The sequence below is a fragment of the Budorcas taxicolor genome, chromosome 4, assembly GCF_023091745.1.
Source record: "Budorcas taxicolor isolate Tak-1 chromosome 4, Takin1.1, whole genome shotgun sequence".
NCBI lineage: Eukaryota > Metazoa > Chordata > Mammalia > Artiodactyla > Bovidae > Budorcas > Budorcas taxicolor.
Window position 1 is genome coordinate 78,464,105 of NC_068913.1, and position 15,286 is coordinate 78,479,390.

Consider the following 15,286-nt stretch of genomic DNA (forward strand, 5'->3'; position numbering starts at 1 on the left):
GCTACCCACTCCAGTATTCTTGGGATTCCTTTGTGGCTCAGTTGGTAAAGAATCCACCTGCAATGCGGGAGACCTGGGTTTGATCCCTGGGTTGGGAAGATCCCTTGGAGAAGGGAAAGGCTACCCACTCCAGTATTCTGACCTGGAGAATTCCACGGACTATACAGTCCATGGAGTCACAAAGAGTCAGACACGACTGAGCGACCTTCACCTCACTTCATTTCAAACTGTGCATTTATTTCCCCACTCTACAGGGCTGAGAATCCACTCCTCTGACAGAGCAGTTCAGAAATAAATAAGCAGCACATCTAATTACTGGCTCAGACTTAGCTGTCACAGATGAACATTCCAGAACGTTTCTACAGATGTGCAATTAGCAGAGGTCTTTCCATACTCTTATGTGCTCATGTAAACCGCATGCAGACCCTTGCATGTCTATCCTCACATTTCCTGATTTCAAGTCTTACTACAAAGCCACAATAATCAGTAGTGTGGAACTGGCATACAGACAGACATACAGAGCAATGAAATAGAACAGAGAGTCAGAAATAAACCTTCACACACAGTATCAGTTGATCTCTGACACAGGTACCAAGACCATCCAGTGGGAAAAGGACAATCTTTTCAACAAATGGTACTGAGGAAACAACATTCCACACACAAAGAATAAAGTTGGGCCCTCAACTAACACCATATACAGAAATTAACTCAAATGGATCAGACACCTGAATTTAAGACCTGAAACTCTAAGACTCTTAGAAGAAAACATAAAGAAAAGCACAGCTTCATGGCATCGGATGTGGCAATGATTTATTGGCTATGATACCAAAAGCACAGGCAGTAACAAAACATGGAAACACCTCAATTCTTGACAGAAGAATGGATAAACCAAATGTGTTATAAACAATGGGATATTACTCACTGTTAAAAAGGAAATTCTGACACATGCTACAACATGGATAAGTTCAGTCACTCAGTCGTGCCTGACTCTTTGCAACCCCATGAACCGCAGCACGCCAGGCCTTCCTGTCTATCACCAATGCCCGGAGTTTACCCAAACTCATGTCCATTGAGCCGGTGATGCCATCCAACCATCTCATCCTCTGTCCTCCCCTTCTCCTCCTGCCTTCAATCTTTCCCAGCATCAGGGTCTTTTCAAATGAGTCAGCTCTTCGCATCAGGTGGACAAAGTATTGGAGTTTCAGCTTCAACATCAGTCCTTCCAACAGGGCAGATAAACCCAGGCACAAAAAGGCAAACACTACATGATTCCACTATGAGGTACCTACAGTGGTCAAATTCACAGAGACAGAAAGTAGAACAGTGGTTGCCAGATGCTGTGGGGAGGGAGAAATGGGGTTACGGGAGTATGGCAAGGTGAAAATAATTCCAAACATGAATGGTGGTAAAGGGTGCACAGCAATGTGAATGTTAAAACCATTCAAAAAACAAAAACCATTCAACTGTACACTTAAAATGGTTAAGATGGTAAATTTTACGTTATGTGCATTTTACCACAATTTAAGAAAAACTTTTAATGGGGGGGAAAAGCATAGGCAGTAAGAAAAAAATAAACCAGACTTCATCAAAATTTAAAACTCTGTGCATCAAAGGATACAATCAATAGAGTGCAAAGGCAACCTACCCAATGGGAGAAAATAACTGCAATCAGATACATGACAAGAAGTTAATACCCAGAATATAAAAGAACTGTAACTCCACAACAAAAAACTAACAACCTGATTTAAAAATAGGCAACCGACTTAAACAGGCATTTCTCCAAAGGTGATATACAGATGGCCAACACACAAAAGGATTCTCAATATCACTAGTAATTAGGGAAATGCAAATCAAAACCACAATGAGATATTATTTCATACCCATCTGAAGGGCTACTCTCAAAACAGAAAATAATACGTTGCTAAGGACACAGAGAAACTGGAACCCTTGCACACTGCTGGTGGGAATGTAAAATGGTTCAGTTGATATGGAAAACAGTATGGTCATAACTTTATAAAACAAAGAATTAACCTTTGATCCAGCAAGTCCACTTCTGGATATACATGTAAAAGAATTCCAGGCAGACATTAAACTCTTAGAAGAAAACACAGGGCAAAAGCTTTGTGATATTGGATTTGGCAATGACTTCTTGGTTATGATACCAACAGCACAGGCAACAAAGGGAAACTGAAGTTCAGTAAGACTTTGAAATTTTGTACATTAAGAGACACTATCCAGAGTAAAACAGCAACCAGCAGAATGGAAGAAAATATCTGCAAATCATCTATTTGACAAGAGAACTCTTAAAACTCAACGAAAGACATCTGATGCCAAATGGGCAAAGGACCTGAACAGACTTTTCTCCAACGAAGACATGTGTGTGCGGCATGCTCACTCACTCAGCTGTGTCTGACTCTGCGACCTCATACACTGTAGACCACCAGGCTCCTCTGTCCATGGAGTTTTCCAGGCAAGAATACTGGAGTGGGTTGTCATTTCCTACTTCAGGGGATCTTCCTGGCCCAGGGACTGAACCCATGTCTCCTCCACTGGTGGACAGAGTCTTTGCCCCTGAGCCACCAGAGAAGCCACAGAGAAGGTACTCAAATGTCCAGTGGGCACATGAAGAGATGCTCAAGATCACTGGTCATTAGATGTAGACAATCGGAGCAACAAGGAGATAGTGCCTCACACTCATTAGGATGGCCAGTGAAAACCAAAAACAAAGCAACAAAGGACCTCCCTGGTGGTCCAGTGGCGAAGACTTCACGCTCCCAACGCAGGGGGCCCGGGTTCCATCCCTGACTGGGGAACTAGTCCGGCATGCCACAACTAAGAGTTCGCAGGCCACAACATAAATCAAAGATCCCATGTGCCCCAACTAAGACCCAGCACAACCAAATAATTAAGTATTAAAACACACACACAACAAGTTGTTAGTGAGGATGTAAAGACACTGGAACAACTGTGTGCTGTTGATGGGAATATAAAACAGAATTACCATATGACCCAGCAATTCCACTCCTGGAATACACACACACACACACACACACACACACACACACACAAGAATTGAAAGCACGGTCTCAAAGAGATTTTTGTATCCCCATGTTCACAGCAGCATTATTCACAATAACTACAACATGGAAGCAACCCAAGTGTCCACTGACGGATGATGGATAAGCAAAATGAGGTGCATCCATACACTAGAATATTGTTCAGCCTTATAAATGGAGGGAATTCTGTAATACATTACAACACACGTAAAAATTGAGTACACTATGCTAAGTGAAATAAGTCAGTCACAGAAAGACTAATAGCATATGAGTCCACTAATATGAGGTTTCTAGAGTAGTCAAATTCACAGACACAGAAAGACAGATGGCTGCCAGGGGCTGTGGGGAAGAAAGGATGGAAAGTCTTTATTTACCAGGCACAGCTTTGGATTTACAAGATGAAAGAGTTATGGTGACATTGCACAGCCACGCACATGCGCCTAGTCCCACTGAACTGCACACTTAAAATGCTTAAGATGGCATGTTTTATGCTATATTTTAACACAATTAGAAAAAGAAAAAAATAGAAAGCAGAGACGTGAACAAACATTTGTATGCCCATGCTCACAGCGGCATTATTCAGAATAGTCAAAAGGTAGAAACAACCAACGCCCACTGACGGCTGAAGAGAATATATATACAATGCAATAGTATTTAGTCTGAAAAAAAAAAAAGAATTCTGACACATGCTACAACATGGATGAAACCTGAGTACGTTATACTCAATGTAATTAAAGTCAATCACAAAAGACAAATACTGTATGATTCCACTTACACGACATCCCTAGAAGAGTCAAATTTAGAGACAGAAAGCAGAATGGTGGTGGCCAGAGGCTGAGGGGATAGGAAGTTATTGTTTAATGGGAAGGGTTTCAGTTTGAGAAGATTAAAAAGATCTGGAAGTGGATGGTGATGACGACTGCATAACTATATGAATGTACTTACTACTACTGAAATATACACTTAAACATGGTTAATTTTATGTGATACATATTTTGCCACAATGAAAAAAATCTTTTCATAGCTTTACTCAATAACTGTATTTGCTAAAAGCTTTCTGAAATATAATCAATATTATACATTAGTTACCATTTCTAGACTTGCATCATCCAAAATTGCTAATTTTGTTTGAATTAGAATGGTTTAATAATAATAAAAAACTGACTAAGTTGGAGCCATATAAAAATGCCCTGGTATTGCATCTGCAGGGCTGCACAAGAGCCACCCCTGCTTTACATGGCCTGGGGGACACGATGTCACCACCACTGTCTCGTCTTTCTCAAAGTGCCACGATGCTTCAAACTCAGGCTCACAAAGCACCAAAAAGGATTCTACTGTCTTCACAGAGGTGAGGCCTCATTCATTTGAGATTTTTTTCACTGTACAACATGTATTAGTAAAACAAATGTTAACCAAAAGGAAATGAGCAGCTCTGATCTCTGCTAGAACTCGAGATGGGACAGTGTGGGCCTTCTGGACAGATCTGACACTGCCCTGGGCAGTACCCTGGCCAGTGCTGACCAACATGCAGTGCCTCCGACACCAAAGCCAGGGACCAGTCCACACCTGCTGTGAGGTGACATGGTGTCGGATGCTGTGCCAATGAACTCATCCTAGCATGTCAAGGGCTCTGCTACAGAGGGATGAATGTGATGGGACAATAAATAGAGACCAAGGGAACATCTGACAAGCACTCACATCAGCTCAATCAGCCCTGGTATCAAAAGTGGACTGTCTTGGGCACTGCTATCCCCACCGCTCTCTCTGCTGCCCTTATAGAGACTGCAGCTGACTCAGGAGCATGCTGGTGAGCTCACCACTTCAGCTCTAAACAGCTGAAAGCACTTCCCAAAATAATTGCTAATGAGATACAAGAAAAGTCCATTTTGTACCTTAAGTCTAAGTCAGCCTCCCTATAACATCCACCTCTTTGGCCTTGACCTACAAGTTTCCTGTGGCAGAGCACGGGTGCTGATGGGAGGGAGGGATTCTGAGACCTGGATGGGGGACACCTAGGGAGATGCACTTGAGACCTACACACACACACACCTGCCTTGCTTGCAAACTAAACATAGGCCTCACCAGGATGGGCAACTTTCTTGACAACACTTCTCCTTGGGGTCTGCCCTCTCCCTTCCCAGCCAAAGACCTGTTCCTGAAGTCAAATTTCAGCATGGCAGGACTGGGACCTGCTGGTCCTACTAAACGGAGAAGCCTGAACACTGATGGAGCAGCAGGTACCAGGTGGAGGGGGATGGAACCCTACCGCTCCATGTAGACGAGCACTGTCTATGGAGCTCTGCGCATAGACCTTAACCCCGGTCAGGGACCCGGACACGGCTCTCACTCGCTGCTAGTACAGCTTAGCAGCTCAGCAAACTCGAAGCCTGTATTGAACCCAATGGAGATGCGAGAACTGTGCATAAAGGTTTCAAAACATGCAGAGAGGTAAGCCTGTTGGACGGGATCTATCGTGTAAGACATAGAACCCCAAGACCAACCCTGCTTCTTGGGAGGGCTAAGAAGACACCCCATTCTCAAGAACAAGCTGGAACAAATGCACTGGCAGAGGTGCTGGCACCACCAGGCAGCTCCATGGTGGCTGTTCTCTGAGGTGAAGGGAGGAGGTGCTTTAGAACCAGGCTTTGGGCTTCCTTTGTGGCTCAGACAGTAAAGAATCCACCTGCAATGCAGGAGACCTGGGTTCGATCCCGAGGTTGGGAAGATCCCCTGGAGAAGGGAAAGGCTACCCACTTCAGTACTCTGGGCTGGAGAATTCCATGAACTGTAGAGTCCATGGGGTCAGAAAGAGTCAGACACGACTTTCACTTCACTTTTCCTGGAGCGAGGGGGACAACAGCACCCTGGGAAAGCAGAAGCTGGGGGGCAGCACTTAGCCACCAGGAGCACAGGCAGGTGTGCTCACTGCAGTGGGCAGTGACTCACATGGCAAGGCAAGGGATGGGAGGGCGGGGCTGGTACACAGGCCCTACAGAGATACACTTAGAGGAGAGGGGTTCCCAGTGTCGAGAGAGCTGCTGGGAGCCAACTGAGGTCCCGCCTGATGTATACAAAGAAGGACACCACCACTGAGTGCACTGCTCCAATGCAGGGTGGCAATCTCTGAGCCGGACTCCAGTCTCAGAAAGTGCCTGAAGGAGAGGCCAAGCCCCCGGAGAGTGAGCTGGTAACACTGACGCTGCAGGGACGTCCCATCCCACCACCCCATTCCATTGCTTACTTTGAGGAAAATCTGTTCAAGGTGTGTGGAAGAGAGGGTCTGAGACACTGTTGAAACTCAGAGGCCCAGGTGGCCAGCAAGGTCCCCTTCAAGGTGGGGCCACATCCAGAGAGGACATCTGAAAGGATGCCATCTCTTCAGAGATGCAGGGCACATCGGGATGCCACAGTCATTACACCACGCTTGGTCCCCGGTGGACAGAACGCACGGGTCTGGGGCCCAAAATAGGGCAGCAGGAGTGGCCCTGGTCACCATCAATCCAAGAGACACACTTGAGGAGCGTGTGTCCCCAGCCCTGAAACTTTTGGCTCTGTAGGTTCTGAGAGCCTGGCCCTACTGATAAAATGCTCCTGTGAGGGGAAACAAAAGGGATCTACACTTAAAACTGCCGTCTCCTCCTGATGCCACAGACAAGCAAGCAGAGGAAGGCGGCACTGTTCTGCAGGGTTGGTTTGGATCACGATGAGGAGGTAGGGAAGCTGCTGCATACTGGGGACAGCAAGGTGCCTGCGTGGCCTTCAGGTGCCCCTTACATGCCCATAAGTGGGCAGATACGTATCTTTTTCCTCTGTCCCATCCTGCTTCCTTCCCTGCCCTTCTTCTGAGAACATGGCCTGAATCATCCAACACGATCTCCAGGCGATCCGACACGATTTCAGGCTCTGTTTCAGGCTCTGCTTCTTAGAGAACCCAAATGTCTCTGAACAACAACAAGCGACCAACAGGGAAAACTCACAACTCACTTCATGGCGAAGAGGGAGCTTACCAACCACACTGAGTGCTGGGGAAGATGTAGGGAAAACCACAAACCACTGAACAGAAAAATAGCTATAGAAAGACACTTAAGAGATCTGACTTGGGAAAAGATATACAGCTTCACTAAGTATGAACTGTGATGAAACTAGGACCACCAGATTAGCAAAGATCAAAAGGCCTGCATGTACACTGCGTGGCTCCTTAGAGTGTGGATAACAGGCATTCTCCCAGACCGACAACAGTGTCTACCAGCTTAAATCTTACAGGAAGGGCAACCTGGAAATGTCTGTCAAAATAGAAAGAAAGCTTTACACCCAGAAATTCTACTTCAAATTTATCCGAGAGAGTTAGCAAAATGTGTGTAACAGAGACAAATATGTATGAACAGATCACTGGTTACATAAAAATATGGTTCAGCTAAATAATGGAATACTACACAGCCGGCAAAATGGACAAGGCAGCTTTATGTGCCCCAACCTTCCAAGATATGTCACGATCCACTGTTGCCTGTAAACAGCAATGTGCAAATGACCCACTAGGTAATCATTTAGGGACACACACAAGTGTGATCTTGGGTACAGACAAATCCCCCTTGCAGGGGCATATAAGAAATTGATGCCAGGAATTCCTTCTGGTCGGGTGGGGGTGGGGGTGGGAACTAGGGAACCTCTTTTCACCAGCAATCTCCTCACCATCTAAATTTTGCATCATGTCCATAACTTATATATTCAACTTTTAAAAATACAGTAAGTAAGACACATTAAGAAATCAAGATGCCTGATGATGCTTCATCAAGAAGCATCCCAGGGTGAGGTGGGGGAAGCATCCTGGGTTTGCGTTTGGTATCACACGAGTACCCAGCTGCTGGAGCCAGAATTCAAAGCCAGTGTGTGAGTTCACAAGGCCCAAGCCTGCACTGCACTGGGTTCCTCCAGGACAAGTGTCAGCTTGGGATGGCAGCTAGAGGAAGGATGCTTCTGCTTTAAAAAGGCAGGGTAGGGCTTCAAGGAGAAAAGGAGTTAAAATGGTAAACAGGGTTGCTGTACACAGTAAGCATTCAACACAGAGAAAGCTACTACTACGTGCCTCTCACTTTCATGTTAGTAATGTTCACTCTAAATACAAAATACTTTCCATAAAGAACCACACTCCAGTATGTGGGAGTAAAAGCTCCCTCACCACTAGCAGCCTGTGCTGCTGTCACGGTTTTTACTTTATCAAAGTAACACATGTGCGAAGTTTAAAGAAAGGTTACACAGTCCCCCGAAGTGTTTATTAACAAAGAACAGTCTGGCCCCAGTCCAGGCAACTCTATGCACCGCTCCCTAGGGGCAGCAACTCTGGGTCTTCTGGATCTAGGACTAACTTTCTAAATAAAGGTTTTATGTTGCCACTGCCTGATTCATCAGTTTAAGACAGGAGCTGGTGATTCCCACTTATGGCAAAGAAAGAGTCACCTCTCTTCTACCACCACTCCCACTTCTCCCTTTCCTCTCACAGTTTAGACTATCTATTACCTAAGCATTACCTGGTGCTTGTATCATTCTGTTACGTGTAATTCTACTTCATGACTGTGCCAAGACATACTGAAATCACAACTTTATGCATGACCTTTCATTTTTTAAAAAACCTTTAAGATAATTATAAATCACATGCAGTTGTAAGAAAGAATACAAAGAGATCCACTATACACCACACCCTGTCACCCCCTAAGGTAAACCTCCTGTGATCACACAGGACCACAACCGGGATACTGACTACATGGTCAATTTACAGAACATTCCATCACCAGGTCCCTCTCATTTCTCTTTTACAGGCATACCCACTTCCTATCCATCTGGTCTCCTCCTTAAGCCCTAGCAAGTCCTCTCTGTTCTCCATTTCAATAACTCTGTCATATCAAGAATGCTATAAAAGGGAATCATACAGTATGTAACTTTGGGGATTGGTTTTTTTTTTCACTGAGCTTAATTCTCTGCAGATTCCTGGAAGCTATTGAAGGAATCAGTAATTCTCGCCTTTTTACAGCTGAGTAGAGTTCCACAGTATGGCTGTCCATCACTTGTTTAACCATCTACTTACTGAAGGACATCTGGGTATTTCCAGTTGCTGGCTATTATGAATAAAGTGGCTTTTAATATTCACGTACACGTTTTTGTGTCGACTTAAATTTTCATTTCTCCAGGAGAAATACTCAGAATGCAACTGCCAGGTAACACAGCAGTTGCAGATTTAGTCTTTGAGAACCTGCCCACTGTTTTCTAGTATGCTGCACCATTTTACAAGCCCACTGGCCATGCAAGAGTGATCCTCCCCACCCTCACCAGCACTTGGTATTCTCACTAATGTTTCAACTTTAGTGATTCTGGTAGGTATGCAATGATGTCTCGCTGTATTTTAATTTGCACTTCCCTAATGGCTAGTGATGCTGAACATCTTCATGTGCTTATTGCCATCTGAATACCTTCTTTTGTATGAAACGTCTCTTCATGACTTTTGCCCATGTTCTAATCAGATTATTTGCTTTCCTATTATTAGGCTTTAAGAGTTCTTTATATATTCTAGATAAAAGACCTTTAGCAGACAGGTGGCTTGCAAATATCTTCTCCCAGTGTTTAGCTCATCTTTTCACTCTCCTGATGGATTCTTTGGCAGAACACAAGTTTTTAAATTTTATGAAGTCCAGTTTACCAATTGTTCCCTTTTTGGTGTCAAGTCTAAGGACTCTGCCTACTCTGGGTCCTGAAGACTTCCTCTTATGTTTTTCCCCTAAAAGTGTTACAGCTTTACATTTTACATTTAATTCCATTTTCCACTTTGAGTTAATTTTTGTGTAAGATGTGAGGTTTAGAGTGTAGTTCATTTTTATGCCCATGGGGGTCCATTGGCTCCAGCACCATTTGCTAAGAAGACAGCCCTTCCTCCACTGACTTGCCTTTGCACCTCTGTCAACAATCAGTTGGGTTTATGTGTGAGGGCATGTTTCTGGGTTCATGATGCTGCTCCACTGATTACTGTGCTGATCCCCCCTGATGCTACCACAGTCTTCATTGCTGAAGCTCTAAAGCACATCCTGAAATCAGGTGAACTGACTGCTCTCATTTTTCTCTTTTTCAAACCCTTTCCATATAAATTTTAGAATATTCTTGTCCGTATCTGTAAAATATCTTGTTGGAATTTTGATAGGAATTGTATCAAACCTATATATCAGTTTTGGGAAAACTGACATGTTAACTAGGCTGAATCTTCGAAACCATGAACATGGTATATCTCTCCATTTATTCAGATCTTTGAGTCTTTCATCAGTGTTGTGTAGCTTCCAGCATACGAACTCTAACGTGTTTCATTAGATTTATACCTAAGTAACTGTATTCATGTCTGCAATTTATTTAACCTTAGAAAATGAGTTAAAAAGTGTTCCCTCCATTCTTGTTTTCCTGGAAGATTGTGCAGGCTGTTAACTCTTTAAGCACCTGATACAATTTTCCAGAAACCACCTGAGCCTGGTGAAGTTTTGTACAGGTGTTTTCAAATTAGATATTAAGCTACTCTAACAGTTACAGGGCTCTTCAAGTGATCTATTTACTAGTGACCTGTGGGAGTCTGGGCCCTTCAAGGAAGCAGCCCATTTCTGGGCTGCTGTTTGCGGGTGAGCGTGCTCTCATCAGCCCGTCTCCTAGCATCTGGAGGGCGGCAGTCGCTTCCTTCTGGGCACTGACGAGAAGTTTGCAGTCATTCTGTCCTCCCCATGGGTGAAGTGCTCCTTCCCGCTGCTTTCAGGACTCTGTCTTTGTCTTCACTTTCAGAAGTTTCACTATGACATGGCTTAGTGGGCACTGCTTTGGGTTTATTCTGTTGGTGGTGCACTCAACTTCTTGAATCTCTAAGTCTGTCTCTTTACCAAATCAGAGAAGTTTCAACCACGACTATTTTAATCAGTTTTTCAGCTCTCCCCACCTGACCCAAGCCAGCCATCTCTTCTCCCTCCAAGACTCTGATGACACAAATGTCAGAAAATCTGCTCTAGTTCCACAGCGGGAGGGAGCACAGGTGGAGGGGCTGACTCCCCACTGGCCCCTGCTGCCACCTGAGTGGAGGGGCTCGTCTTTCCTGCTGGACATGGTTGGCTTTCCAGCTCCCCAAGTGGCCCCCACTGACAGGAGGGATGGTGTGTATCACTGCTGCTGTCTGAGGGCAGAATTCCAGGCTCCCTATGTCTCCACTGACACCTCGGTTCCACTAGGCAATCTTCAGGGATAAAGTCTCTGCTCCTTACTCAGCCTCCTTTGGGGTGGGTTCTGGTCCCCACCTGGCCTTTGCAAGCAGAAGCAGTGGTGGGGCCACAGGTTTTTTTAGTCAGCTGGAACTGAGCAGGTACTGTTAAACATTTTCTGTCCTGCTAAGCCATCCCTTTCTTGGTCTTTTAGCCAGAGAGAGTGAATTTTGTTGGTTCTTCTTGTTTGCCAGCTCAGCTCCAAAGCTTAAGATACACAAGGGAAAACAGGAACTGGGGAACTCACCACTGGGTTGCAGCTTGGGTCTGGAGGTCTGCTCTGCCATCTCTCTTTCAGTCTTCTTATAGTTGTTACATACACAATGTCCAGGATTTTTAGTTGTACTTAATGGGAATAATAGGGAGAAATGTTGACTCCATCTTCCTGGAAGCAGAAGTCCCCAAACTTTAAATTTTTTTTTTTTTTTTTTTCCAAAAAATTATTTTGCTTATCTATGGCTGCAGAGGGTCTTAGTTGCTGCAGGGGCTTTCTCTAATTGCAGTCAGCAGGGGCTCCTCTTCACTGCAGTGCTTGGGCTTCGCACTGTGGTGACTCCTCTTGTTGCCGAGCACGGCGCTGGAGTTCAGGCTTCAGCAGTTGTAGCACATGGGCTTAGGTGCTCCACTGCACGTGGAATCCCCCCACCTAGGGTTCAAATCCATACCCTCTGGACTGGCAGGTGGATTCTTAATCACTGGACCACCAAGGAAGTCCCCCAAACTTTACATTTTCATGGTGTAATATACACCTACCCTTTCACTTGCTTTGTTTCTAATGCACATTCTGTCTTCCCAATTCATCAGCAGCCTCTACCCCAACATATAAAACCATCCGCACTCTGTTCTCCCAGAACTGCTCTGGTCTGTTTTCCAGATTCCTGTCTTGGGAATTCCTTCTGCTCCTCCCTGTGCCTAAACTCCAGTTCTGGACCTGTGTTTTCCACTCTCCTGGTGCATCCTTGTGCACTAAGGCAGTACATCCCCCAGGAACCTCGTCAGAATGGGCTCTGCAGGATCATGTTTTAGAGAGCTGATTTGTCTGGTTATTATGACCAGAAAGGGGCCCTTTCAATCCGAGAGTCATGTCTGTTGGTGAATTCTGTAAAACGCCCTTGCTGTCTTAACAACTTCCTTCCACTCTCCTCCATTTCTTCTTCTCATGAGTCAGCTGCTAAACCTCCTGGACAGATTCTAAAATTTTTCTCTCTCTCATCTTTGTTTACTTTATCGTTTGGTTATCCTTTCTGGATGATTTTCTTTACCTTTTGACCCCTCTAAAGAATTGTTTATGATATATAATTAAGACTTTTTAATTCCAAAAGCTCTTATTTCCACCTGTTTTCCTGTTATCTCACAGTTAACAGTCTTTGTTATTTTTCCGACAATACCACATACTCTTATTTTTCCTCCAGTTTCTGCATTGTTGCCACTGCATTCACGTTTACTTCTTGTGTTTGTGCTGGGCTCTGTCCCCAGGTTACATGTTTTCCTCAAACGTGTACTTCTCCTTGGCTGCCCATGACAGAAGCCATGAGCACGGGCAGAGCTGCAGAGCATCGGCTTCTTTCAGGCTGGCGGGGTGGTCACAGCAGGGTCATTTGAGGAAGCATTTCTGTGGGCTGCGTGGCTTCCACATAAAAGCACCCCTCTAAGGATCCCCCTTGGGAAAGGCCTGGTTGCAGGCCTTCTGAAAGCTTGAGGGAAACAGGGTTGGCGATTCTCACTGTTCCAGACAGGTTTTGACTCAATCTGCGCATCTTCACACTGGGTCTCTCCCCACCGTCCCCTGGGCCAGGTGCCCCCATGTCTAAACTCCCCCTAGTGCTGCATTTCCACCAGGGAGACCTCCCACTTCCCACCATGCCAAGTGAGAGCGGACCCCTCCGCACGCTCACAATGTGCACGGTGCCTCCGCACACCCCCAGACACCCCCGAGAGCAGCTGGATGGCTCTGCATCCTCTGAGGGACAAGGGTCCAGCTCCAAGGGCTCCATGAACTCGCGACCCCACCTTTATCAGCTCCTTCCGCGAGTTTACGGAACTCGCTCGTTACTGCTGCACCCTTTCCCATTCTCTCTGACCGCACAGTTTTATACCTTTGTATTCTTCTCACTCCAGTGTTTCAAGGAAGCACTAAAAATACAGCAGTGCACATCATGTTAATCCACAAACAGGCACAGTCTCTGACATAATTCAGAAGCCTGTGTCCTAGGCTGGAACAATGACACATGGGACAGCTCTAAGCCTTTACCAAGGAACTGAAACACACGGCGAGCCTTTACGAGTAAGGAGGTGGCTTGCTCCTGGAGAGAAAACCAGAAATGGGGCCAGAAAACAGCAATCTGGGGATTGGGCACCCGAGTATCAGACATAACACCATGGGGGCACCACCGAGTGGGAGTCAGCCAAGGTGCACGCGGGGACGGGTCCCAGACCGCAGCGTGTGGTGCACTGAGAACCTTTGCTGGCGACAGGCAAGGTGTGTCCTGCGGCCGTGGACTTACCTTCACCTCCTTCTCGATATAGTCGCTCAGCAGTCTGTCGGGCTCGACGCGCTCGGGCAGGGACAGCACCACAGTGTGCAGAGGGCGCCTCTCTGTCACCTTCTCATGGGCTTTCTTATCTCTACTCTTTTCACCTTTTAGGAATACTCGTTTAAACGGCGACACAATTCCAGGCTGCAGGCAGAAACGGCAATGGTTGGAGTTCATTATTCACAAAGGCTTGGTGTTGTACCCATGGCTAACAAGCAGAAGTGGCCCAAGCCACTGCCACAGTCCCCGTGCAGGCAAGGGCTGGCCACTGCTGCCAGGGTGGGCCGGGCCAAGGGCTGCCTCGGGTACTGAGGGACTCGTCCCTCACCTGTTCACAGACACATAGAAGATTCAAAGGACAGTACTCAAGGCGAGTAAACTCAGGAGACGAAAACAGGGCAGAAACAGGAGATTCCCCCATAAGACAAAAATGATGCAGTGCTCCACCCCTCCCGGCTCTGCTGGGTCACTTCACTGCAGTCTTTGGAGAAGGTGGGGAGGTGTGCCCAGGGCTGTGGCATCAACAGAAAATGCAGTCAACAGTCACAAGGCCGCCTCTACGCTCTCCTGTGAAAGCATGGCTTGTGCTCCACTGTCCCCTCCCTCTGCCAGGGCCTCGGGGTGCTGACCAACACCTAGGTAAGCAACCTCACCCCCAGATCAGTGTCTAGACCAGCCTGAAGGCCAATCTTGCAATCAAAGTAAATCTGCAGAGCAAGAACCAGGGAGGTCAGGGAGAATGAAGTCAGCCTCGCCTGCAGGCCCAGAAAAAGGTCTGGACCCCTCCCAGCAGCTCCGAAGGGCTCTTCGGAGGTGACCACTTCCAGTTTTGTTTTATGTCGGAACATAAAAGCAAAGACAACACGCCAGCATGCAGACTTGGCAGGGAAATGTCACTAAACACAGGAGCAAAACCCAGAGCTGGTGACCCATCCCAGAGGGAAAAGTCACCTTTCGTTGTCCTGTCTATGATGCTCCAGCTTGCCTGCCTGGGCGGGACCCATGGCAGGGGTACCTCTGACCAACCCTTACAGAAACAATGTACGTGTCACCAAACATGCTCTAAAAGCTCTCATTTCCGTTTCTCCTCTGCATGGGAAATTCAGCCACCCACCATATCCCACCCAAAAGAATGCCACAGAGCCGATGATTCTGTGAGGTGCCTCATCAGCCCGTCAGTCTCACAGATGGAGGGTGGAGAGGAGCAGTGACTCCCCAACTAAGGCAGGTGAGGCCTTGGGGGCCTCCCAGGAGATCCTGCAGGGCCTGCCCCAGACCCAGAGACGCTCAGCTATAAAGGCCACCCCACCTAAAAGACACCCTCCGCAAAGTGAACCCCAGCATTCTTCCTGCTCCTTCTAGCCAGAGTCTGGCTTTTCTCCTCTGCTCCTTAGTCTGTGCTCATTACCCCTGAGTACTTGGCACC

The 15,286-nt window shown here is 46.4% G+C and overlaps 1 protein-coding gene across 11 annotated transcripts in view; it reads right to left on the minus strand.

Moving 5' to 3' along the window:
- The window catches only part of CCM2 (CCM2 scaffold protein), a 51,863-nt gene that overhangs the window by 15,548 nt on the left and 21,029 nt on the right, over positions 1–15,286 (minus strand). For 10 of the 11 annotated variants that reach the window (XM_052638937.1, XM_052638934.1, XM_052638930.1 and 7 more), the window contains one exon: positions 13,831–14,004. The exons of the other annotated variant lie outside the window; for it this stretch is intronic. In XM_052638937.1, coding sequence (XP_052494897.1) covers positions 13,831–14,004 — 174 coding nt within the window. The remainder of the gene's footprint in view (positions 1–13,830; positions 14,005–15,286) is intronic. 11 annotated transcript variants of the gene reach the window in all.